The following is a 27,563-nucleotide window of genomic DNA, read 5'->3' on the forward strand; positions in this document are numbered from 1 at the left end:
ACATATGGATTCATTGTCAGATTTTTTCAACTGTGACGAAGACTTGAAAAAGGGGTAGATAATTTCGCCGAGTTTGTTCTCACTTTCCGTAAACGATAAAGAGATACTTTTACAAATAACAGAGTTATTTTTGTTTGACATTACTTCAGCTTTCTATCTACCTATTTCTCTTTGCTGACGACATCTCATTTCTATATCTAGAGATTTATTAGTGCGCGTAAATGTTAATAATCTAAATATTTCTGTTTTATTTTTCTGTAGTATCTATAATGAATTATTCAAATTAAGTGACATTATGCCCATTTAAAGGTATGGAGTGAGTGAAGATAAGAGTCAAAATAAATTTTCATGTTGCCATAATTCCTTTAACGATTTACTTCGCATAAACAATAAATAACCACCGGATTCAAACGAAATTTCAGTAAATATCGTTTAGAATTTACATGTAACGTTCATTTTTTTAAACAAGAGTGGGGCAGTCTATTTATATTTAAAGCAGATATTAAATTTTATCCTACACATTTTCGAATATAATTTGTTGGTGAAACATCATTTAAACAGTCAATCTTTTGAAATATAAAGTCAATTCTGCTCAACTTGAGAATGAAAATATGAGCATAATGTCACTCAATTTATTAAGAAGCAAAAAAAAATATACTGTTTATAAAGATACCCTGTCGAGGTAAATTTGTTTTTTTTTTCTTGCAAAAATGATATGGGAGTGTTTATTTCATCAGTTGACACTGCCCATTTAAGGAATTAATAGTAATATAATTAGACAATTCGAGTTGATATAATATGTTATTTATGCATCCTTTACGACGTAGAAGCATATTATTTTTTGTTGTTTTTATGTTGTTGTTGTTGTTTTTTTCATGGATGCAATGAATGTCAATGGTCATTGGTTTCTGATATATTCTTGACCTATCTTGTACTATTGAAAGTAATATATTAATGTTTAGAATGATATATTTAATTACAGTTTTCACCCATATTGACGTATCCAAAATGAGGTTTACCATTACAGGTCCAATAATCAATCACCATGTACAAAACATATACAATGTGATTTTATTCTTACTCAATATGTTCTCTTCAATTCATTTTATCATTGCGTATGTCGCTTTAAGATAATGCAATTCAATGTTCTTTCGATAAAAACGGTATTTACCTATCAAGATATGTAAAACGTTCTGAATGCCATTTTGTTCGTTGAGAATTACTTCAGCGTTTGAAGTTTAATTAAATCAAAATTATAATAGACGTTTATATATAATAACGTTTTGTCTATACCTAACTTTGTAATATCAAACAACTTTTGGAAAACAAATACAATTAAGAAATCATCGTTGGCGGTTACAACTAGTAAAGATAGTTATTCTTATGCAAAAAAGTCTAAAATATATATAAACTTTATATCAATTGAACACATCAATCACTTACTTACTATACAAAACTGAGAGTACCGTATTTTGTTGGTGTGTGATTTTCTATCTTTTTATTGGCATTTATTTATATGATTGTTAACGTTATTGGTAGACTCTTTATTTCCGATACAATTTATTACACAATCATTAGTTTCGGAAAATAGTGTAAAATATTTTTAGGAGGAAAAAGGGTTAATATACAAAACTTAAATACCAGAGAAATTTAAACAAATGGTTGAGCTTAAGTTTATTCAGACTAATCCTATACATTATTTTACTTTGTTTCAGAATAATTAATGAGATTTCCAAATTAAGTCTACTCATATTCTGCTGATGTGAGGTTGATTGTTTAATTACCATTTAATTGTTGTATTAGGCATACATAGTAACCTTTAATGATCGTTCAAATAATTATATGACAACACTATAATGCTTTGATACATTTGAAGAGTTACATACAACGTCGAACAGTTATTTAGAGTGACAACGTATTCAGTCAAATTCATACATGTTTGACATCAAATAAAACACGTTTGTTTTCAATTGATTAAAAATTTATGAAAATGAATAATAAAATAAAAATCTCACTCAATGGAAAGTTTAAAATCCAAACGCATGTCTTAGAACTACAGAAAGCTACTAAACCTTCCGGGAAGAGCAACAGTGTTATACGTCTCAAATTTTAATTTTAAGTAGGCGATTCTGTTTCATCTTCACACGGCCTAATTAAAAGTACAGAAGCGTAAACAAACTTGGCCATAACAGTCGAATATTAGTGCAACAAATATTTTTGATTAAATTGTTACATTGCTTGCATATCATACACATGACACTGAATAATGAAAGATCGGGAAAAATGAATAGGTTTATAATGGAAGGTATGTTATACAATAAATAATTACGTTGAAAATATTTTGTATAAGACGTTATAACAAACCACGAAAAATTATATATACATTTTATTTGTAAGTTAAGATACATGATCCGATATGGCATATATTTATGTAGCAGATATATGAAATGTTTTTGGACAGAATATTATAATTCTTCATATACAGTAAATTATTTAAACAAAAACATTTTTAATGCTTGATAATAATTATGATACATCATTAATATAATGAAAATATTAAACATATACAAATCATTGATAAAATGAAAAATAAAATCATTAATGTAATGACATTTAAGATGTTTTATATTAACAAAAAACATTGATACAATGCAAAGCTAGTAAATGACATGAAATCTTTGTTAACAAGCACTTGTTTTGTTTTCACTTGAAGAATCTCTCAATGGTCACTTGCTTTGTCTTACACATTGATTTCACTGTCACTTTTTACAGTAATTCTTCTGCCTCATTTATGGATGGAAGGACACAACTCAAGTCCACAGTATAATTTAAGCTGCTGTAAGTGTTGTAGTGCCTCTTGATGTGATTTTATTTGACATTGAAAGTCAACATTATCATAGTCCTGGTCATCACATAATAGGTCAAAATTGGATTCAACAGTGGTTTCTATATTGTCTCTATGAGCAGCCAACAAATCCTGCTCCCAATTGTCTGTCAGTTCCTCATGGGCTGGAGCCTCATCATTAGTACTGACATACTCCTCTGGTGACATCTGTTTAGATATGTTCAGTCTCTCATTGGCAGCCCTCACAAGCTCAACAAGTTCACCAAGAGGTACATCGTCATCCTCGTCTACATTTACTACATCACTAGAAAGTCCAGCTTTCGCAAAGCATTTTAAACCAGTCTGTTTTTTCACCTCTTTCACTGCTGCATTGACCCACTGGATGGCGTCAAGCATATTAAGTTGTTTTGAGATGGTTTCAGTTGTAGATGAACTGTTCTGGTCAATTGATGTGATGACCCTTCTCAGGAAACGCTTCTTGTACAGCTGTTTGACAGTGTAAATGATACCCTAGTCTAATGGCTGAAGCTTGGATGTGGTGTTCTTTGGAAGAAACACGAGTTTCACGTTGGAAGGTACCAGGTCGTCAGGATGAGCAGGCGCATTATCCAAGAATAATATCACATGTCTTCCAGCTCTCTTCATTCGTTCATTAAAGTCCATGCACCAGTTTTTGAATAATTTCTTGGTCATCCATGCTTTCTGATTGTGGTACCATGTCACTGGAAGATTTTTAGTTTTTAAGTTTTTGAAACAACGAGGCTTTGCTGCGCGTCCAGTCACAACTGGTTTTTCAAAGTCACCTTCCATGTTAACACATAGTGATAGAGTAATCCTCTCCTTAGATCTCTTTCCGCCCTTACAATCCTCACCTTTAACACTTAAAGTCTAATCCGGAAGAGCACGGAAGAACAGACCTGTTTCATCCATATTGTATATGTCCCTAGCACTATAACCTTCAATGATGTCAGAGAGTTTATCTTTCCTGTCTTCTACAGTGTCCTGAGAAACACAAGCACTCTCTCCACACACAGATAGAAAGCTGATATTGTGTCGCTGGCGGAACATGGTCAGCCAACTAGTTGATGCCTTAAAGTCAGTCAAACTTAGTTCACTAGCGTACATAAGTGTTTTTTCTTGAAGTATAGGTCCTGTCACCGCTATACCGTTTGCCCGTACTTTCTGGAACCATGCCCACATCAGACTATTGAGCTCCTCGTTCGGGGTTTGGACACGAAGCCTTTTTCTATCAGCACTGGCATTCTCTTCATAACCCTCCATTATCTCTGCTTTACGCTTCAAAATGTTCTGGACCTGAAGAATAAAATAAAAATACACAAATTCCAATAACGACAGAAACTAAACATAATGTTAACTGCATTTTGTAAGGATACTGATAGAAAAATTCGGTATCAAGGTTTGAAGAATCAAATAACTTGACAGTGTGTTTGTTTAATTATAAAAGTTTTCCCTTAATGTCACTTTTATCTGAGATTATTTTTTCTGTAAATTTATCATTCATTTTTTACATTATGTACCTGAGTTTTTCCAATGCCGTATATCTCAGCCAACTTCCGCTGGCTTTTACCCTCCTTTTCACTTTCATTTATCAATTTAACTTTCTCTTTTAAATTTAATTCTATTCTTTTTCGTTTTTCCATGTTTTGATTTTCTGACAGGCTAAGATAGCAATAATAGAAATGCAGACTGAAGAAATAAAGAGGTTCATTTTAATATGTAATACTTAATTGCTTAGAACTTTATCAGCACATTTTTTATCAAACAATATTTTATAAGAATATCCAAATGATATATATATATATTTAATCAAGTTTTGAAATTATTATTGAGAATGAGTCCAATATATACTAATCCTATATTATAAATCTTATACAGATGTTTGAAAATTTTGTGGATTAATTTTTATTCTGATATCACTTCTTAATCATTTGCAACATCTATCCTCTAAAATTTGAAAAAAGCGGCAGATAATAATGGAAAGTGATAACTGTTTGCAAACAAACTTTAACAACAACTTTTTCGCCATCCCCACTATCATATTCTTTTAAATCAATATTATATTAAAGGAAAGAAATATCAGATGAAATGACGTTTCTTTAATAAATCCCTGGAAAGTCAAATAAAAATTTCCATTTAAGTTGAACACAGAGATGTACCCTATGTTACATTGATTCCTTGAGACACATTTTAAGTAAACATTGGGACCGTGTTTTAACTATATCCTTTAAGTGGAAATCGTTTGTTGTTAGTACACTGTTTTTTATTTCAATATTTATTTTTTATTAATATTTACTAAAATCTTAAAACCGGACTTCGAAAATACAAAACAGAATGAAGTTGATTATGTGTCGATGTAATGAGGTAAGTTGAAAAAAGAACAGCGGAGATTGTTATTGCCTCAATTGATCATTGAACAAAATGTCATTTTTCATTATTACATCATAATTTAACTTGACACGATATTTAATTTGGCATATGTATGTTATTTATGCGCTTTTCAGACAGCAGACATATCCTTTACCGTAAACCTGCCTGCTTAGACGGAATTATCAAAATATTGCAAAGCCGGTACGCACTTGCATTAAACTTAGTATTATACCTTTTGTTAGCATTTCGGTCTTGTCATTGTTTCTGGTGTGTTTGAATTGAATGTCATTATTAGTTTTTTACTTTTTATCTTTTGTCCTGAATTCAAACTGTGTTAAATTAAGCCTCCAATTTTTATAAAAGCAATTTTTGATCTGTGACCTGTAACAGTTTCAAGAAGTAAGACATTGGCCACATGTCTGAAACATATTTTGCCTTTTGGCGGTTTTTCAATTAGAAGCGTTGTAGTGATGTAGTAATTTGAATGGAAATCAAAAGCCACCTTGTTTACATTTTCTTTTCTAATGAAGAAATCCACATTCAGCGTAATTGTATGTTATTTTCTTCAAATTATAAGCATCTCGCGTGTTTTTAATCAATTATTCCGACACTATAAAAGTTAAATTTCTGAGGAAATACCTTTAACATTTCTTAATAGTAATGTGCTTTTGTGACTATACAAATAGCTTTTTTTAGAAAAAGTAGCTTACAATGCGTCTTTTGCAGGGATGCAATTCCTTGTCTTCGGGATGATTGATTTCAGCAAGATAGTTTTTTTAAGATCAATTGCTGCTAAAGCTGATGCTTGTGGTCATGAGGGATGTGGCGCTTGAACATTTCCTTTCAAGAACAAACAGAATCAATTCGAGTCTGTATTTTTTCTACTATTTTGTTGTTTGCATTTCTTTCGAGGAGATCTCCTATTTTAAAGATTTTAGTCGGTCTCCCATTGATTCAAATTCTGCTTTTTATTCGACTCAACAGACTGATCTAATGTTATCACTTTCAAAATCCTTGAATTATGAACATCGAAACCATTATGTCTAAGTTTCGAAAATAAATTAAATACAATATGACAGTATCGTTAGAAGAAGAGTTTTTGTTAAAAAACTTCAATATCATTCAACATTGTATTATAAGCATCAATGTGTATTCATGTGACATCATATCATAAAAGAGACTTAGATTTCTTGACATGTATGACTGGTCATGATTTTTCGATATGAGCATACCATTTGGTGTGAGCCTTAATTTTTAACTTTAGTGCAATATTCGCTAATTCCACTTTTCCATAATATTCATATAATTTAATTATGAATGTGTACAATAACCAGAAAATGTAAATAGTTTAGGCGCATTTAACTCAAATCTTACTTAGAATCTTTTAAACATAACTGATTTACAAGTTTTTATCGTTAACATATTTTCATTTGTATGTATGAGTCCTAATCGATCTTTATAAGAATTTGAAATTTTATGCTAAAGGCTTTTGGACCGTTTCTCTTAGTAACATCTTGTAACCCGTAAAATAAACATAAAATGAAGATTTTCATCTTTCTTAGATCTTTTTGTCTTATTTTTTAGGTTTTCCATGTAACTGGTACATTCAAATCCAATATTTGGATGACGCCATTGTGGTCAGGCACCCACTGCGTGCGCATGTTATTATAAATATCATGTATTTTGATACTTGCATAATGTCGTACTTACTTGCCAATATATTGCAGCTAAAAATTACCGGCACTTGAAACAATCCAAGCAATTATTACACCTTTAAAATACATATATATTTACATCTTTTGACATGTTCATTCAATAATCAATAATCTGCAATATGTCACCTTTCAATTCTTAGCTTACCAGACCACAACGTGGTCATTTTAAGATTCTCAACCGCTAGTCATTTGTCGTCGTGTCCCGACAACACTTTCTTTAAACAACATCTCTGAAACCAATGATTGCAACTTAATCAAACTTTACAGGAATGGTCCTCAGGTTGGCCCTTTAAAAGTTAAACGTTGTGCAAATGGTTCAGGTCTGTTGCTATTAGATGGCCTGAATAAGACCTACCTCCTTGTTTTTGATGTACAGCTATGCAGAAAGACAACGTGTAATGTAAAAAGGGGTAAAAAATATTTTGCATGATGCATGGTCTAGTGACAAACGCTAGAATTCGAATATTTGTTATAAAACTTCTACACAACCAACTAATCATCGGTTTTAAGGGCTCACTTTTTCCATAACCGTCATTTTTAAAAAGTTGGTTGGCGCACAGTGGAATATAACCATGGATGTGCAGTACATTTTTGCAGTGCTTTATGTTTCTATATGTATTCTTTCTAGATCATAGATTCTAATGCTTAAAATTGTATGATCGTTATTGTGTCGCTGTTAAAATGAGGTGAATATGCCAAGAATGCCTTTTGCAAACGATTAGCTATTAAAATTGTGATTAGCCAATTATTAAAAAGGTAAATGCTAAATATAAACTTAAAACACGGACAAGACTATACAAAGGCTGTCTCATTCTAAAAATAATTTGAACGTGATTGAAATATTTTGAAAGATACGAAAAGAAATTTCAGTGGGGTACGGGCTTTATTAATGTTTTTTTAGGCAAAGAAGATAACAAAATTAAAACAACCATAACAAAATATAAAGTAATGTTTAGTTTTACCTTTTCACTCACAATTTTACATTAAGTTGGGTATAATGCAACTATTAGCGTTAATTACATAAGCCAGGGTTTAATGAGGTGTAGTGATGCTACATTTTTTGCTGGTGTTCAGGCTTATACTCAATGCAATTGAGTCTTCTGTTTTCATCTAATAGTATTCCGCTTTAATTGCTTTAGTTGGGGTCTCCACTTTTTCCACAAGAATAAAACATGAAATGATTAAGTATGTCTATAAAGAGGAGACTTTGAATAAAAACTTTAATTGTGCTCAATTATTGTTCATCAGTCATTCCTTATGAGCAATGCCAATATTTTAAATATTTCAGAATTAAAATTTCGAATTTGAATTCATCGATCCATTCACAGACATACAGTTCATTGATGGTCTTCAGCAGTAAATACGAAGACATTTTAGGAAATCATTCGACAAACAAAATTATTGCAAAAATCTGGTAAGCAATGTCAATAATTGTAATGATATGCAAGCGCCTGGCATTGCGGGATGTCATAATTAGAATTGCTTGCATATTTGTGAGGACTTTAAAAGCAATGTGCTCAGAACAATTGTTTTGTTTGTCCACTTAATTTGGACCCAATTTAAATTTAATATGGCATAATTATTTATCTATGTTTGATAATTCGTGACAGAACCATATAGCATACAAATACAAATCGAAGAATTCGCATAATTGGAATTATCTGATTTTAAGAGATAATTGAATTAAGTTCGAAAAAAAAAAATATCCAAGGGAAACAATTCAATCTGTATCATTAATACATAACAATGAGGTTACCTCCCTTTTTTGATAAAAATAAAGGAATCTAAAAAGCAGCTGGTATGCAAGCATGTTTCATTTTGACAATGGATAGTACATAATTTTATTAGACTAAGGTTATTTAATTGTCAACAAATATTGATAATTTGAAAATCAAATACCGGCTGCCGATGAAGTATAATTACATCAATTCCAATATTTATACCTATGATTTTTACAGAATTTCCAAGGTTCTAAATCAATGGCAATAACAATGTCATCGAGCACCTTCTGAATGCTCCCACTCTGACCATTTTCTGCAGAAAATCCGTCGACTTGAAGGTACAGTACAATTTTATAATAAGAAATAGAAAGACTTTCAAAAATAATGTTGCGCACCAACGAATGGCTACAGTCCCTGAAATTATTGTAATGAAACAGTTTATACATTCATAGATATTTTAAAGATAGGTCTGGTCTTGGCTGAAAATAGGTTAAGTGTTTATCTCTGAATGCTCCCACTCGGACTTCCCCACAACCTATAAGAAGTCAGGTTGAACACCTTCTTGAAATTTCATTTTTTACGTACCAGATCATAAACTGAGTCACGCTGACACATTTTTCTTGATTGTTTCAAATATTAATATTCAAGTCGGTCCCTCATAGTTAAGGCTTCTTGGCTTTTTAATCAACCAAGTAAACAAGATCGTATTTGTGTTGTTGTTGTTGTTATTTGTTGTTTGTTGTTTTTTTCTCGTTTTCTCTCTCTCTCTCTCTCTCTCTCTCCCTCTCTCTCTCTCTCTCTCTCTCTCTCTCTCTCTCTCTCTCTCTCTCTCTCTCTCTCTCTCTCTCTCTCTCTCTCTCTCTTTCTTTTCTTTTCTTAACGTGGATATGTCTAAAATGTTTAGATTTGTTTGTTTTGGATTTTTATGTCACATCGACACAGTTTAGGTCATATCGCGACGTTCCAGCTTTACTGGTGGAGGAAGACTTCAGGTGCCCTTCTGTGCATTATTTCAGGTACGAACGGGCACCGCCGTTCCGTAAGCTAGCTGGATAGCTTCCTCAAATGAAAGAATCCAAAGTCCCTGTCGGGAATTCGAACCGACAGCGGTGAGGGGCAAGTGATTTGAAGTCAACGACATTAACCACTCGGCCACGGACTTTTATGATGAAAGTTAATATTTGGTTCTTAAACATTTTATTATCTACTATATAGATATATTTCCATATATCTTTCGTTGTTGGTTGATATATCTTTTACAAAATACTGTTAACATAGTTATTTATTGTATAACGACCCTTCAATAATAGACCGAATTATTTTAAGTGCTGCAATAAAATATCATTGGTATGTTGCATGTTTTAGACATTGATACATTTTGTTTTCAATATATGACTTTATTATTGCGTTTTCTTCTGCAAATGGTCTAATAAATCACTGTTATAGTACCCGACCAACATAAGCATGCTTAGCGATTTTGGCGTAGATCATAAATTTCACTTATTTGTTCAAAGAAGACCGAAAATACAAAAAATCAAATAGTACATAGCCGGTCTCCTTTCAAATTGAGTTAGTAAATACTACAAGCCTATATGAGAATACTTTAATTATACTTTTTGATGACAGGAAATTGCATGGACCAGTTTCGTTATATATTAATATATATATTTTTATGTTATATTGATCGATTGTGTAAGATGTAAGCTTTATCGTTCAAATGCTTTGTAATAAATCATTTGCGTCTATCGGCCTTCATTAGTATATCCATGTGCATTTAAACTCAAACCGTGCATTATTATACAACAATGCTGTCATAATTAATATCCTTTGTTCTAAATATACATTCATTCAAACTCCTCTACGATATATGTATTGAGTACAATACAGTTTTGTACGGAGATTTGAACTCATATTGCATTTGAACATGCCTTGTACATGTCTTTAACACTGGACATGAAGATAGACTTCAGTGATGATAAACGATTTTTCTATTTTTAGCAAAAGTTTTATTTGTAAATTAGAAAAACATAAAAATAGACAAATCAAAATATATGTGCATATACATTATAATAAAATGTTTCTGTTCGATTGTGGTAAAAGCATTAAAGCCAATTCTAACTTCAATCTCATCAGTATAGATGTCATTTAAAGAAAGCATGGTTGTGACTCGAAAAGAGCACTAACCTATGATCTCAAAACCGAGAGGCAAACCACTAGCTCTATCAAAAATAAGTATCCGTGCTAATACAAACACAAAACAACTGTAAAAGGAAAGCCCATGTCTCAATGTTATTCAAACATATCATTAATGGGCTTTCAGAGAAATCCAAGATTTTTAAATAAATGACAATAAAAGCATATAAGTAAGAGTTATTAAAACAACATTTATTTTTAGTTTGTTTTTAAGATATGGAAATCAAGATTTCGGATACGTTCCTTCAAATGCATACCGAATATTGCATTTTAGATATCAGATATTCAAAAGTCTTTTTTTTTTGTTTTGTATTTTGTTTATGTAAAAACATACGTAGGTAGATTTGATATTGATATCCGCTATATGTTCTTATTTATTTTTTTTATACATGTATGTTTTTTAATTGGTTTCAAGAATTTAGCAGTTAAATATTAAGTTAACGTACATCCGATTCAGAAAACAAAAGTGCTGAGACTTTTTCCTTTATAGTTTTGATGTTTAATTGTCTAGACCATTGCTCAACTGAAATCCAAATGTTCCAAAAGGTAAAAAAATAAAAGTTTTAGTGTTTTTTTGTGTGTTTTGTTTTTTTAGTTTGGGCTATGTATTTGGATTTGCAAAAGAACTATACTAATAATGATATAGATAATGATTGTGTTTATTTTTATTAAGAATCAGGTTATTTGAGCATTTCATTTATTAATAGCGGGATTATATCAATGATCTTACATTGTGCAGACCTAAATATTTATATGAAAGAAAACATCTCGAAACAAACACAGTCGTGTCCCTTTAAGTATTAAATAGCATCTTCTTTGTATCTGAGCATAAACAGTGGATGTTATCACAGCAACGATTTTCTATTACAATGTTTCTGAATCAATCATATGGCAATCATATGGCGGTATATGATAGATAGGACTAGCCCATGTTCAAATTAAAGAGTCCCATACAGGTTTAAATTGCACATTAAAGTAATTATGACATTTATTAAACACTTTAACGAAAGGAATTGTTAAATACACTTGGTTTAATTAAATTATGCCAAGGAAATGATTTTTTATATGCAAGCTGATGTTCTCGTTACGATTCTATAGTAGTAATTTCAAAAACGATCTTAACCATGATTAAAGTTCTTGAATTTTTATCGATACTGAATTTCTAGGTTTCTAATTGTCCTTAAAGAAATTGGGGTATTTATCCAGAGACAGTGTGATCGTATCTCTTGAACGATTTTAGTACAGAAATTTCAAAAGCCCTGCAAGAACTAAAACTAGTCCAGCAGTAACAGATGCCGCCCCTGAGCATGTACAATCTTCTACCAAAACGACCACTGTAGTTGTCCCAGTTTTTTTAGATGTGGCGTCATCATCGACTGCATGTATAACTAAAGTGTATACGTTCATGGTGGTACCAGAAATAACTTTAGCTGTTGTGATTAGTCCATTGGCCTCGTCAATGGTAAAGTCGCTGTTTGTATCTCCGGCTGAATAAATGAAACCTTTTACTTATTGAGATATAACAGCAATATTGTTTGCAGTTCAAACGATAATAACAGATAATTACAATGATATTATTGTTCAAAACTCATACTTATTTATTAGACAACTTTTCAGATATTTTCTTTTGCAATGAGTATCGTCAGCTATTCTTTCCATCATCGGAAATTATTTTTTATTAAAAATACCATGTATTTTTTTTTAAGACGGTTAAATTAATTTAAGCTGTGATAAATTATGTTTTGAATTCGAGCCGAGTCACGCATCTTTGAATAATCAATGTGTTACTGCGCGCTGTACAATTGCAACTGCGTAAAAAAATTAGTAGCTTAGTAATTGCATTTGTTAGCAACATTTATTTGGAAGTTTATTTAAGTAAAAAGATTATTGTTTCAATCAATTGTCTTGAAATATGGAATATATTTGTTTTAACATGATACGATTTTATATATTTCACTCGCCGTTGCAGCTCGTGAACATATATTGAATTTTATCATGTTTCGTGAAAATATTTTCAATATTTCACTCAAACGTGAAAATATCCTCTTTTAGTATTTAGAGGTTTCTTCTTTGTGATACCTTTTATTTTTTCCATTGACCCGATCCCTTTATTGAACAACGAAAAATAATGGCTAAATTTTGCACATTTACAACTGACATCATATCATAAACAAAAATAATGGCGGAATTGTGTGACTGAATAGTTTCTAAAACATTATGTTTGTCGTTTTATTTTGTCATAGGTCTCTTGCAAAGCATATTAGCCGAGGATATCAAATTGGATGTAACCTCTCATCAGTCGAAATTAACTAAATATTTCTTAGTCCGTCATCTGTAAGACATACTTACAATGGATACTGTATTTCAAAACATCACCGTCATCAGGATCAGTTGCAGTGACTGTCATAATGGTTGTACCTTTACATAAAAAATATGCATAAATGAGAATATTAGAAAATAATTTTATATTGATCCTTAAGTTAGTACGTAGAATAAAATTTTAGTTGATCGTTGAATGTAAAAATTAAAATGGCGTTAAGAAGACGTTATAATAATTCCGAAAAGGAGAACATGAGAATTTCAACAAATAGACATAAAATATCAACAAACAATTACACCAATATGAACGTATAGATATTTTTTTGCAAATCTGTTGTAAATGTTTCAACTTATAGCTTTCATAATGTACATTCAATTAAATGTAGAACACAGCAGTTTGTGAGCTTTCGAGTAGCGTCTTGAAAATTGGCATGTAAAAAGTTGACCATATTTGTGATTAGATTTCGTTGATTTTATTCCAACTTTAATGATAATTCACATATAATGACATACTTCACTTTATAGTTTTGATTATAATACTGTACGTTTGTTGGATAATAGTAACATTTATATGGTTTTATATAAAATACCGCTTTCAATTTATGAAAAAATTATTTTGCCCCTTTAAAAAAAAAAGTTTGGTGTTTTATAAATTTATATTTTTTTTGAAAATCAGATGTCCGTATGCTATAGAAATACACATGTTTATGCAAAGAAAAACGTTTCAATAGGGTAATATAGCCTGTATAAATCTTAATAACTATTATTAAAAAGTGGTTACATGTAAGTGTAATTTCAAATAAATTATTAAAAAATGTTTGTAAATATTACCTATGTAAAGACTTAAAAAGGCATGGTAGCTCATTCGTTTTCGTTCTTAAAGAAAAAAAACAATGAAAGACTAGGGGTGATGTAGTCAAATTTTTCAAGAATTTTAGTTAAAGACTTGCCCTCAACCCTGGGTTTGTTCAATAATGTTTCCCTTTTCTCTAACCCGCAAAGGGGAAATAAAAGCAAAAAATTCTGTTTTATAATGATATAAATTGTCTTTTGTAAAATTGGATTTGTTTTTTGATAGGAAATTTAAAAAATAATAAAAAATAGAAATTGGTGGGTTTTTAAATTTTGGGGGCAGAAATTGCTTTAAAAAATGGGATAAGGTGAATTTTTTCCTACTGCAAAATTCCAGTAAAAACTTGGGAAATCACATTTGACCCCATGCAATATTGAATGCAATTTAAAAGCTAATTGAAAAAACAGACCCGCAAAGAAAGAAAAGCGTTGACATTCATTTTTGTTTTTTAAAAAAAAAAGCAAGCAATTTAAAATTTTTTTAACAAAATGTGTAAAATTTACTGTATTTGTAGGGTTGCAAATATGAATAGAAAAATAAAAAAACTACATAATTTTAATTAAACCCTTTTTTTTTAAAATAGCCAGTGTTAATCATATCAAGTCATATCCCTTTTTTATTTGGGGAAAATTTTGGGACCTATACTGAGTTTTTGGGGGATGCCTTTTGCTGCTTGTAAATTTTGGGAAAAAAAAGGGGCCTCATTTACGTTTTTCCCTGTGAAATTAAAAGTAAACTGTACCCAAATTTCTTACCAAAAAATTTCGGGCCTAAAAAAATCTTTTGTCTTATAAACCTTTTATCAATAAATTAAATTTCAGTTTTAAAAGATCCCCTTTTTTGTATTGGTTATAGAAAATTTACTTAGTTACATTTGACTTTATTAATTTTTGAGCCAAATTTTCACATAGGGGCCAAAATTAAAAAAGTTGTTTACTTTATATTTGTAAACAGATAAAAATATAAAGATATACACCCCGTCAACATGAACAAAAGTATACATAAATGTGTAGAAAACTGGAAAGACGTATTATACTTAAATAATACAGTCGGTTTTACACGTGTTTATTACATGCAATTTTATATTCAGATTGATCAGAAATGATTTGTATTGCATATTAGGAATTGCTGAACTCGCGTCCTAAAAATCGATAGTCTGTAAATATAATCGTATAGTTTAAGTATAAAAAAAATCAGTTTTTGTCAGTGTTACAGTGTGTCCATTTAATTATCTCAGTTGTTTAAAAAAGAAGATATAAACATTTTTTAAATGCAATGTTGGAACTTACATTAACATTAATCTTACTTTTATGAAACAAGTACAGACATATATACTAACAGAGCCTAAATAAATTCACTGATTTTGAATTATTTAATTAATTAATTAATCAAGTGTGTTTACCAATTATTGTTAAATGACTTATTGATAAATGAATAAATTAAAGAATAATAAACTGATAACTACTGTGTACATACTTAATCTCAAGTGTATATGTCTCCTGAGTTTCATGATCTAGTGCCGATGTTATTGTTATCTCCCCTGTACCGCTGACAGCAAATGGTGCGACCGCTGTTACCAATGAGTAAGTAATAGTTGTATCAGTTATCTCGTCTGTCACTGCAACATACGTTTCAATTGTTGTGTTCAATGCTTGGTCCTCATACACTGATAATTCTCCCGTACCGCTTTCCCCAATTATAACAGGTTTTGTCCATGATGTGATGGCTGCATCTATTTAAAGATAGTCAAATGTTAGAAATAAGTAAACAAAGTACAAAGTATTGAAGACAAGTTTATAAGGTAATATCGATCATCAAACTTTAACAAAATGTATTTTTAAACAAAATACAATTGCAACACTTTAAAAAGATAATACGGAATCAATGTTCAGTGTGCATTTATATTTTCTATAAATTTGTCACAGTGTCTGTGTAAACAAACAAACAAAATGTGTACGAATGAAGATGTTTAAGACGTAACAAAGTTTTAGGTTTCAATTGGCAGTAGAAAAAAACAACAAAATAAAATGGATGGATTAACAGTAACAAAACCTTTAGAAAACTCTTTTGAACCTTGTCTTTGAGAGAACAAAAAAGAATTTATCATGAAGTAAAATACATAGCTCGAAATGAATTGAAATGCATTTCTTTTTTCATATCTTACTTGCAAGCATATGCTTTTGTGCAGACCCTTTGCAGTTTTATTAAATGTTGTAGTAGGGAAACATATCTTTGAACGTTTCAACTGACGTGTTCGAAATTTATCTACTTATAAGATAGACGTTGTTGATTCTGATGCTTTATTTTGGTAAAAAGATAAGTTTTGTTGTTTTAATATGGTAGAGACAGTTTGCCACAGATTAAAAAAAAGTTTAATATATAAAAGTTTGAGTGAGGTTATTGAACAGTTCAACGGGTTTGAAAAATATATATAATTTTGGAGTCAATTATTTTTATTCATTTCCATTTTTCTATATCATCATAACAGCATTAAGTGTATACGTCAATGGCTATTTACATTTTTGTCATTCTTGTAGACTCAACAATTAAAAGTATGAGATAGGTACACAATACCCCTTTGTGTTGGAGAGGTTTCCTTAAATATTTAGGGAATCAACATTGCAGCTACTGTTAATCTTGGCATGATCGTGAAATTGAGAAAAGCAGAAAAGAATTCCCAAAAACAGCCCAACACAGTAAAATTGAAAATGTTGCAGGCTCGGTTTGATTGAGCGTTATCGTGGACGTTACTGGAAAAAAGCAAAATACCGTCCACACCACCTAGCACCGACCTATGCAGAATTCAACATTTAAACCCGAAAGTGGTTTTGAAAAAAGAAACATTCGCAGATGGGTTCATCAGACGCGACTAAATGGTACTAACTAACAGGAGTCTATGCATATCTCAGCCCCAGCGGACGAGTTGGTTTTGACCTCTGGTGTTGCTTTGGAATTTTTTAACTCAATGGTAGCCAAAACACCCTTCCTGTTTCAGCGCTTGTGTGGTTGCCCCGAAAAATAAAAACAAAACAAGCAAAATTCCGACCTTCCGTAGATTCTCAAGTCTCATACCTGGTATCACCTAAACATCTACTTCGAATTAGAATAGTCCCCATATAAAGCATTTCGTCAGGTTTAAAGCATAAAGATAAATTATGCCTAGTTTATAACATGCACTTAATTGATTTAAATGTTGTTAAACCTTGACACGTACACAAATATCAGTTACTTAATAAAATGTTAGTTTCCTGTATGAAATAAATTAATTTGTTTATAGATTTATTGATATTATTAATTTGTTATTAAATTAATTGACTAATTAAAACAATCTTACCAAATACATAGATATTGCAAAATAAAATAATCTGTGTATGTCGACGATAAGGTTACATTATACTGTTGTTACATAAAAACTTCATCATTTTTATATTGCAAATAATTCACTTAATTGACACAAAACATTCAATATAGACTGTTTATTTTTCTGCGTTTTTGTTTATTTTTCTGTTTTGTTTTATTTTTTTCTCAATTTTTTTTTCTTAGCTTTTCTATTATTCATGTAATGTTGATGTTGTTATTGTTGTTTTAAAGAAAGGGTTATTTACTAGCGTGTTTGAAATAAGTCTCTCTGTTCCGAGATACATGTACATAGTTTGATATGAGAATATAAAATATGTTATGAAATCCTGCTATCACAGGCTCACACTTATTTTTGTATAAAATAGATTTAAATGCATTATGATTGATTTTATTCAAATAGATTCTTTTTTGTTATAAAACATAATACGTTGATGTCTTTTTTTTCTCAAAAACTATGTTATCTTAACTTAAAAGCAGCAACAGAAAATCATTTGTTATACAAGGTTGAGTATTTCAAATTGTAGTAATTTATTTGCATAATCAATTTTACTATTCATTTAACTCACCTGAAATCGTTACACTCTCGGATATACTATGGGTGTCATTATAAAAAGCTTATCATGATGCTCCGGGAAATTGTTTTCACAGAACGAAAAGCACAATATCAAAATTTAATTTACCTGTTCTGAACAGCAGTCCAAGAAAAATTAGGCACATTAAAACACTCGTCCAAAAACCTTTAGCCATTGTTGTGTTCACCTGCAGCAGAAAAAATATGTCTAGTATTACGCTCAGATTGTAAAAACCCAAAAAAAGCCTAAAGTTAATGTTGTTTTTGGGGTTGTCATGATACTGGAGCAAATAGTTTAGTTTTTTATCCCAAACTGCAATTACTAAAATTATCTTCACGATTGTCTAAACAATGTTAACAAAAACAATGGAATGTTCAATCCAGGGATGTCTGGTGTGTTCCTCGGTCGAGGTGTATTTTGCCGTGAAAATTTGTCTCGTACATTAAGTTGAATGGTCATTTGCGGAGAAATAAGTACAAGCTGGTCTCGACCGTCGGGATATGACGAAAACAACCCTGTTAAAATCAGCGTTATAAACTACAGATTCTAACACGACCCGCATGTTTCCCTATTGAACAAAGAAGAACCAAAAGTGTGTGTTATTATGCAATAAAATCACAGTTTGACGTTCTATATTTAGACACGTGACGTAATCATTATACACGTGACGTAACCACTAAAATGTGACGCGCTGAAAAATAAGTACGGAAACAAATCAAACACAAATTAGGTTAATATCAAATACGGCAGCATTTATATGTTGATGTCGTGTTAGAATCAAAAACATATATCCAAATTGGTGATTTTATCGCTTGATAACATCACTGTTTGTCGTTCGGATGCGCATCATTTTATCACTCGGGCTACGCCCTTGTGATATAATTCCTCGCATCCGAACTCCAAGCAGTGATGTTATTGAGCGATAAAACCACTGTTTGGGATATATTATTTCTTATTTAACTAATAGGACAATTCTAATCCCGAAATTGGTATATAATTAGCTATTACATTTTGTGTCATAGGTAATTGATTTCAATTTAAGGTTGAGGTATTTATAGTATATAAACCATTGAAATTAGGAATAGTTATTATTTAAAAGTTAATCAATATATCCAACACAGCCGATGTCAAACTTGTTTTACTTTGTTTCCCGCCTATCCGTTTCATAATTCCAAATTTCATGTTTTTGCAGAAGTAACACAAAGGCAAGATTTGACAGAACACACAAAATAATTTATTCAGATTTTTACATAGTAAAGGAATTCACACACTCGGCCTCCGACACCACAAATGGTTTACACACAAAAGGAAACATTACATAATAAAGCATTTCCTTATTTTGTCGTACAATCTACATAATTAATTTCCATTAACATGTTTTTTTAGTTTATATCTTTAGACATACATTTTCTGTTGTACCTATTTTACATAGTACCAAAGTTTACCATTTTTAATAAAAAGAGGTTTTTGTAAAATGGGAACAGAGTGCTTTTTGCGTCAATTTCCTCTGTTTGAAGCTATTATTGCAAACGAGACCTATTCGATATTTAACGAAACTCACGTGCCATTTCAGTCATCAATCCTAAAATAACTGTTTCCTGTTGCCCATGATAATTTGTCAGGTATCTGACAAAGAAGACATTTTTCCTTGACTAAAACCCTGAGACCAAATAAATTACATCTAATCAAGTAAGCACATGCCCTTTGCTAAAGACATTGTTTAATGGTTATAGTAAATAAAATTAATTTAATGTTGTTTAAAATGTCAAAGTTTATCCTCTGATCAATGTTTTTTGTAAAAAATCCATCGCTTTTGGTTCGAAAGAAATTGGTATCGGCAATATTCGTACAATAACGGATAAAAAATACATTATTTACATAAAGTCAAAATACCATTTGACTTAGTTACTCGTTTAAATAAAGTTTATCATGTCCGCCAAATGTATGATTTTACTGGGTTTTAGTTCAATTTTTATTATCAAATATAAACATTCATTTTATGATTGTCATTCGTGTTATACGCCAGAAGCAATGATCGTTTGTCCGCCTGTTAGCAGGTTACGCGGTCGGTCTGTTTCTTTAGAACCGATGGAAGGAAATCTAACTTACTCTGCAAATATGTTAATCATAATGAAACAATGTGTAGAGCACAGGCTTGAAGTTTATCTGGTCAAGGTCACACTTAGTCATTACAAAAATTATTCCGTGTTTAGAACAAGGTAAAGAAAAAACATATCTTATCTGTTTTGTGGGTGAATACAATGCCTCTATATTTAGTATAAACATTATTCCCTGGTAGACCTCTGTTAAAGTTTTATAAATTATGCACTTAGGGTAAAATATACCTCCACAATAGAGGTCATTTAGTGCCCTCAGGATAATCAACATAGAATATTTTGTCTGTCGATTTGTTTTTATTTGATAACTCAACAAATTTACATTTGTGCGTAGACTGCTCTGCATTTGTTGAGCTCTTGTTTCTATTTTTTATTTCTTGTTTAATATATTTGTCATAAATTAAGGTTATGTATTTATTTCAGCCTTGTTAATATAATCTTAACAGTTACTGCAGTTTTATACTTTCAAATCATAAATGAAAATCATTGTACATAATTATTCACACAGCCCGACATTCATTCTTTACAACTCATTGTACCTTAAAATTTTGAAAAATGCACCCTTACAAAGAGCTAATTTTCCAAAATTTTGTAAAATGTTTGAGAGTTAGATTACGATTTAATATTTATGCATTCAAGCAGAAACAGGATCATGTAAATATTTTGCAGATATATTCACCCTTTATTGTTTCCGTTCAATTTAAAGCTACAATTTTGTTAAAATCAAATAGCTAACTAACAATGGTAAGCTAGTTATGATGCAATTTTTTTTCTTAAATACATTTATGTTTTTCTAAAGAATGTTAATATATAAATTGTATTTCTTAAAGTTTATATTAATTAAATCCTAAATTAGAAATTAACAGACAGCATACACTTTTCACTCAGTTTTATAGAAAAGCATTTTAAATAGTTTCAAGTTTAAATGCTCTGTTCCGTGTGATTAAAATGCTATGTAACAACAATGTACTATACGCTTCACATCAATATGAAAACAGCAAATATTTAGTTTGTACAATTCTGCAATAAGGGGAGGAAGGAATAATAAAATGACAAAAATATTTCAATGATAAAAGCTAAAATTATTTCAGAGTTTATTGGTCTTCAATGGGCACTTTTTCAAAACGTATTAATACTTATAAAAATGTATTATTTGAATTAGCCTATCAAATATGTCCTGTAAAAAATTGTAGTTAGAGTTTTAAGTGATTTAGTATGATCTTCTTTACGATAAGATATTTTTGTTGTAAAACTCTTTGTATTTACCATATAGATATGTATCTACTTAAACACATGACGTTTCAATTCATGTAATATATTCTAACAACATCCACATAAATCTAAAACGTTCGTTGTTTATTGTCAAGTACGGTAATTATGATACAAAATGCTCTCAACATTTTAATGGTTTTACAATTCTTTCAATATGGACCAATTTTCTTTAACAAGGAATACATGATGTCAAGATGGGTTCTTACCTTAAAGCCCGCCTAAATAACACACTTTCTCACGGTTATTTTATATCTTAAAATTATCACAAAATCTACCTGGTAGGAACTATTTATTAAACGTAGACTACCATTCAAAACTGCTTTAAATTTTAAAATTACACTTAATATTACATTGACTATGGCAGTTTAACAAATAAACTTTTTTAATGTTTGTCATGCATAAAAGCGATGTGAATAAATAAATTCACATAACTTACTTAAATTTCTTCATATTATAAAGCATTATATTCTTTGCATGCAATGAAATTAATATAACTGACCTGCAAGGTCTTTTATTAGCACATTTTTTTACATAAATTATACAGACATATGCATTATAATATTTTTTTGAAAAAAAAAGATGATTCAAGTTTTCCTATAAATTAAAGAGGGGTACACTGTAACAGTAAATACGAGGGTTATTCGAAAGGTAATAGGACTAAGAGTCTTGCATCTTCATATTCAATTCAATTAAGAATATTTTTATATGTACAACGATCGAAAAATGTTTCCTTCAATTTAATCATAAAATTATTCATTTCTTGTGCTTTACGCGTGTTCCCTGTGCTATTGAATAACCTTGGAAACACGCATCTGGCGCAGCACATAAAAAGTTATTGAAACTGAGTTGAACTTTTATTTTATTCATAATTCATTTTTTCCCCATTTATTCCACCAACACAATTAATTATATTTAAGTGACATTATACCCAAAGTTGACGTCATTCAGACATGAAATTGCTAAATCATCAAGCTTTGAATGGTTAATTGTAGAAATTTGACGTTCGTTAAAAAACTGAAAATGTGTGCGATCGTTAAACTTTGCCAACAAATTGTTGATACTGCTTCAGATACATATGAAAACATAAAATTAACACATTTTCAGGAGGGATGACGTTTTTATTTTACGACGTCATAAACGTCATTTATTGTGCTGTTAGCATGGGCCGGGTCGTGTACCCCTTGTAATTTGAAATTTTCACAGACTCGTTATTTTTAAACATAATTTATTGATTTTTTTCACTGTATATAGAGGATATGTTCCGATATTATTATCTTGTAAAATTCAGGACGTAAATTAAAAAATGTGAACAATAGAACTGTAGTCCTACTACTTTTTGATCAACCCTCGTATTTGAAAAAATGACAAGATATTCTGACTGAGGCCTAGTATCGTTTTAAATCATATTATAAGACAGTCGATGCCATTTTTCTCTTACATTATTTTATTGAAAGACATCTAAATTAAATGGAAAAAATATAACTAGATTTGTTTTGAGGACTTGTAATGATTTTTATGTTTTGATTTATATACAGAAATGCCCTTTTTGAAAAATTAATAAAACAAATCATGGTGTAAATGTGTAAATGTAAGACTATTCAATGCTGTAATATTTTTGAATTAAGAGTTAAAACATTTGGTGTTTGACATATTGATTCATTGTCAGATTTTTTCAACTGTGACGAAGACTTGAAAAAGGGGTAGATAATTTCGCCGAGTTTGTTCTCACTTTCCGTAAACGATAAAGAGATACTTTTACAAATAACAGAGTTATTTTTGTTTGACATTACTTCAGCTTTCAATCTACCTATTTCTCTTTGCTGACGACATCTCATTTATATATCTAGAGATTTATTAGTGCGCGTGAATGTTAATACTCTAAATATTTCTTTTTTATTGTTCTGTAGTATCTATAATGAATTGACAGTATGCCCATCTAAAGGTATAGTGTGAGTGAAGAGGTGAGAGTCAAAATAAATTTTCATGTTGCCATAATTCCTTTTGCTTTAAAGATTTACTTCGCATAAACAATAAATAACCACCGGATTCAAACGAAATTTCTGTAAATATCATTTACAATTTACCTTTTACGTTCAATTTTACAGTGATATTATGCTCATATTTTCATTGTCAAGTTGAGCAGAATTGACTTTATATTTCAAAAGATTGACTGTTTAAATGATGTTTGACCAACAGATTATATTCGAAAATGTTTAGGATAAGATTTAATATCTGCCTAAAATATAAAAAGACTACCCCACTCTTTATCAATTTATTAAGAAGCAAACAAAAATACTGTTTAAAAAGATACTCTGTCGAAATAATTTGTATTTACTTGCAAAATTGATATAGGATTTTTGAATTCATTAGTTGACACTGTCCATTTAAGGAATCAGTAGTAATATAGATAGACAATTCGAGTTGATATAATGTGTTATTAATGCATTCTTTACGACGTAGGAGCATATTATTTTTTGTTGTTTTTATGTTATTTTTTCATGGATGCAATGAATCTCAATGGTCATCGGTTTCTGATATATTCTTGACCTATCTTGTACTTTTGAAAGTAATATATTAATGTTTAGAATGATATATTTAATTACAGTTTTCACCCATATTGACGTATCCAAAATGAGGTTTACCATTACAGGTCCACTAATCAATCACCATGTACAAAACATATACAATGTGATTTTATTCTTACTCAATATGTTCTCTTCAATTCATTTTATCATTGCGTATGTCGCTTCAAGAAAATGCAATTCAATGTTCTTTCGATAAAACGGTATTTACCTATCAAGATATGTAAAACGTTCTGAATGCCATTTTGTTCGTTGAGAATTACTTCAGCGTTTGAAGTTTTAATTAAATCAAAATTATAATAGACGTTTATATATAATAACGTTTTGTCTTTACCTAACTTTGTAATATCAAACAACTTTTGGAAAACAAATACAATTAAGAAATCATCGTTGGCGGTTACAACTAGTAAAGATAGTTATTCTTATGCAAAAAAGTCTAAAATATATATAAACTTTATATCAATTGAACACATCAATCACTTACTTACTATACAAAACTGAGAGTACCGTATTTTGTTGGTGTGTGATTTTCTATCTTTTTATTGGCATTTATTTATATGATTGTTAACGTTATTGGTAGACTCTTTATTTCGATACAATTTATTACACATCATTAGATTCAGAAAATAGTGTAAAATATTTTTAGGAGGAAAAAGGGTTTAATATACAAAACTTAAATACCAGAGAAATTTAAACAAATGGTTGAGCTTAAGTTTATTCAGACTAATCCTATACATTATTTTACTTTGTTTCAGAATAATTAATGAGATTTCCAAATTAAGTCTACTCATATTCTGCTGATGTGAGGTTGATTGTTTAAATTACCATTTAATTTTTGTATTAGGCATACATAGTAACCTTTAATGATCGTTCAAATAATTATATGACAACACTATAATGCTTTGATACATTTGAAAGAGTTACATACAACGTCGAACAGTTATTTAGAGTGAAAACGTATTCAGTCAAATTTATACATGTTTGAAATCAAATAAAACATGTTTGTTTTCAATTGATTAAAGATTTAAGAAAATGAATAATAAAATGAAAATCTCACTCAATAGAAAGTTTAAAATCCAAACGCACGCCTTAGAACTACAGAAGGCTACTAAATCTTCCGGGTAGAGCAACAGTGTTATACGTCTCAAATTTTAATCTTAAGTAGGCGATTCGGTTTCATCTTCACACGGCCTCATCAAAATTACAGAAGCGTAAACAAACTTGGCCATAACAGTCGAATATTAGTGCAACAAATACTTTTGATTAAATTGTTACATTGCTTGCATATCACACAGAAGAAACTGAAAAATGAAAATATGAATAGGTTTATAATGGAAGTTATGTTATACAATAAATTAATTAAGTTGACAGTATTATGTTTTTTTACGTTGACAGTATTTTGTATAAGACGTTATAACAAACCACGAAACATTATATATACATTTTATTTGTAAGTCAAGATACTTGATCCGATATGGCATATATCTATGTAGCAGATATGAGAAATGTTTTTGGACAGAATATTATAATTCTTCATATATATGTTATACTTAATTGCTTAGAACTTTATCAGCATATTTTTTATCAAACAATATTTTATAAGAATATCCAAATGATATATTTTTTAATCAAGTTTTGAAATTGTTATTGAGAATGAGTCCAATATATACTAATCCTATATTATAAATCTTATACAGATGTTTGAAAATTTTGTGAATTAATTTTTATTCTGATATCACTTCTTAATCATTTGCAATATCTATCCTCTAAAATTTGAAAAAGCGGCAGATAGTTATGATTTGTTTTTGTTTGTTTTGGGTTTTACGTCGCATCGACACAGTATAGGTCATATCGCGACGTTCCAGCTTTATTGGTGGAGGAAGACCTCAGGTGCCCTTCCGTGCATTATTTCAGGCACGAAAGGGCACCTGAGTAGAACCACCGACGTTCCGTAAGCCAGCTGGATAGCTTCCTCACATGAAAGAATCCAAAGTCCCTGTCGGGATTCGAACCCACAGCGGTGAGGGGCAAAGATAGTTATGAAAATTGATAACTGTTGTGCAAACAAACTTTAACAACAACTTTTTCGCCATCCCCACTATCGTATTCTTTTTAATCAATATTATATTAACGGAAAGAAATACAAAATGAAAAGACATTTAAGTTATATACATGTACATTACTTTTTATTTCTTTAATAAATCCAAGGAATGTCAAATATAAACGTAATTTCAATTGAACACAGAGATGTACCCTATGTTACATTGATTCCTTGAGACACATTTTAAGTAAACATTGGGAGCGTTTTTTAACTAGATCCTTTAAGTGGAATCCGTTTGTTGTTAGTACACTGTTTTTATTTTTATATTTATTTTTCATTAATATTTACTAAAATCTTAAAACCGGAATGTGAAAATAAAAAACAGAATGATGTCGATTATGTTGTCAATGTAATGAGGTTAGTTGAAAAAAGAACAGCGTAGATTGTTATTGCCTCAATTAATCATTGAACAAAATGTCGTTTTTTTATTATTATACGACTTTGTAGTTTGTCATGACATTACAAAATTAGACTTGACACGATATTAAATTGGTAAATGCATGTGTGTTTATTTTAAAAAAATGCGCTTTTCAGACAGCAGACATATCCTTCACCGTTCACCTTCCTGCTTAGATAGATATGGTATGATATATTGCAAAGCCGGTACGCATTTGCATTAAACTAAATATCATACCTTTTGTTAGCATTTCGGTCTTGTCATTGTTTCGGTGTGTTTGTTGAATGTCATTATTATTTTCTTTCACTATTTATCTTTTTGTCCTAAATCCAAATTGTATTAAATTAAGCCTCCAATTTTGATAAAAGCAATTCTTGATTTGTGACCTATAACAGTTTCATGAAGTAAGACATTGGCCACATGTCTGAAATATATTTTCCTTTTTGCGCTTTGTTAATTTGTAGCGTTGTAGTGAGTGAGTAATTTGAATGGAAATCAAAATCCACCTTGTTTTCATTTTGCTTCTTTTCGAATAAAGAAATCCACATTTAGTGTAACTTTCTGTTATTTCTTAAAATTATAAGCATCCTGCGTGTTCTCAATCAATTATTCCAACACTATAAATGTTAAATCTCAACAAAAATGAAAAATCTATTTATTTCTGAAGTAATACCTTTAACATTCCTTATAAGTATGTACTTTTAATGAAGATGAAGATTTTCACCTTTCCTAGATCTTTTTGTCTTATTCTTTAGGTTTTTCTTTGTAACTGGTATATTCAAATCCAACATTTGGATGACACCATTGTTGTCAGGCATCTCCTGCGTGCGCATGTTATTATAAATATCATGAATTTTGATACTTGCATAATGTCGTTCTTTTGCCAATATAAAGCAGCTAAAAATGACTGACACTTGAAACAATCCAAGCAATTATTACACCTTTAAAATACATATATATTTACATCTTTTGACATGTTCATATACAGATTCAATAATCAATAATCTGCAATATGTCACCTTTCAATTTTTAGCTTACCAGACCACAACGCGGTCATTTTAAGATTCTCAACCGCCTGTCATTTGTCGTCGTGTCCCGACAACACTTTCTTTAAACAATATCTCTGAA

The 27,563-nt window shown here is 30.3% G+C and overlaps 1 protein-coding gene across 4 annotated transcripts in view; it reads right to left on the bottom strand.

Moving 5' to 3' along the window:
• The window catches only part of LOC132751262 (cadherin-23-like), a 63,043-nt gene that overhangs the window by 10,174 nt on the left and 25,306 nt on the right, over positions 1 to 27,563 (bottom strand). The window contains exons 5-6 of one of the 4 annotated variants that reach the window (XM_060741416.1): positions 13,212 to 13,280; positions 10,894 to 12,349 (exon numbers count right to left, since the gene is read on the bottom strand). The exons of 1 other annotated variant lie outside the window; for it this stretch is intronic. In XM_060741416.1, coding sequence (XP_060597399.1) covers positions 12,099 to 12,349; positions 13,212 to 13,280 — 320 coding nt within the window. In that variant the 3' untranslated portion in view covers positions 10,894 to 12,098. Of the gene's footprint in view, positions 1 to 10,893; positions 12,350 to 13,211; positions 13,281 to 27,563 lie in introns of those variants that run through there. 2 more of the 4 variants (XM_060741418.1, XM_060741415.1) reach the window with 2 other exon arrangements.

The sequence above is a fragment of the Ruditapes philippinarum genome, unplaced genomic scaffold, assembly GCF_026571515.1.
Source record: "Ruditapes philippinarum isolate M1 unplaced genomic scaffold, ASM2657151v2 ctg2096_1_1_1_1, whole genome shotgun sequence".
Lineage (NCBI taxonomy): Eukaryota > Metazoa > Mollusca > Bivalvia > Venerida > Veneridae > Ruditapes > Ruditapes philippinarum.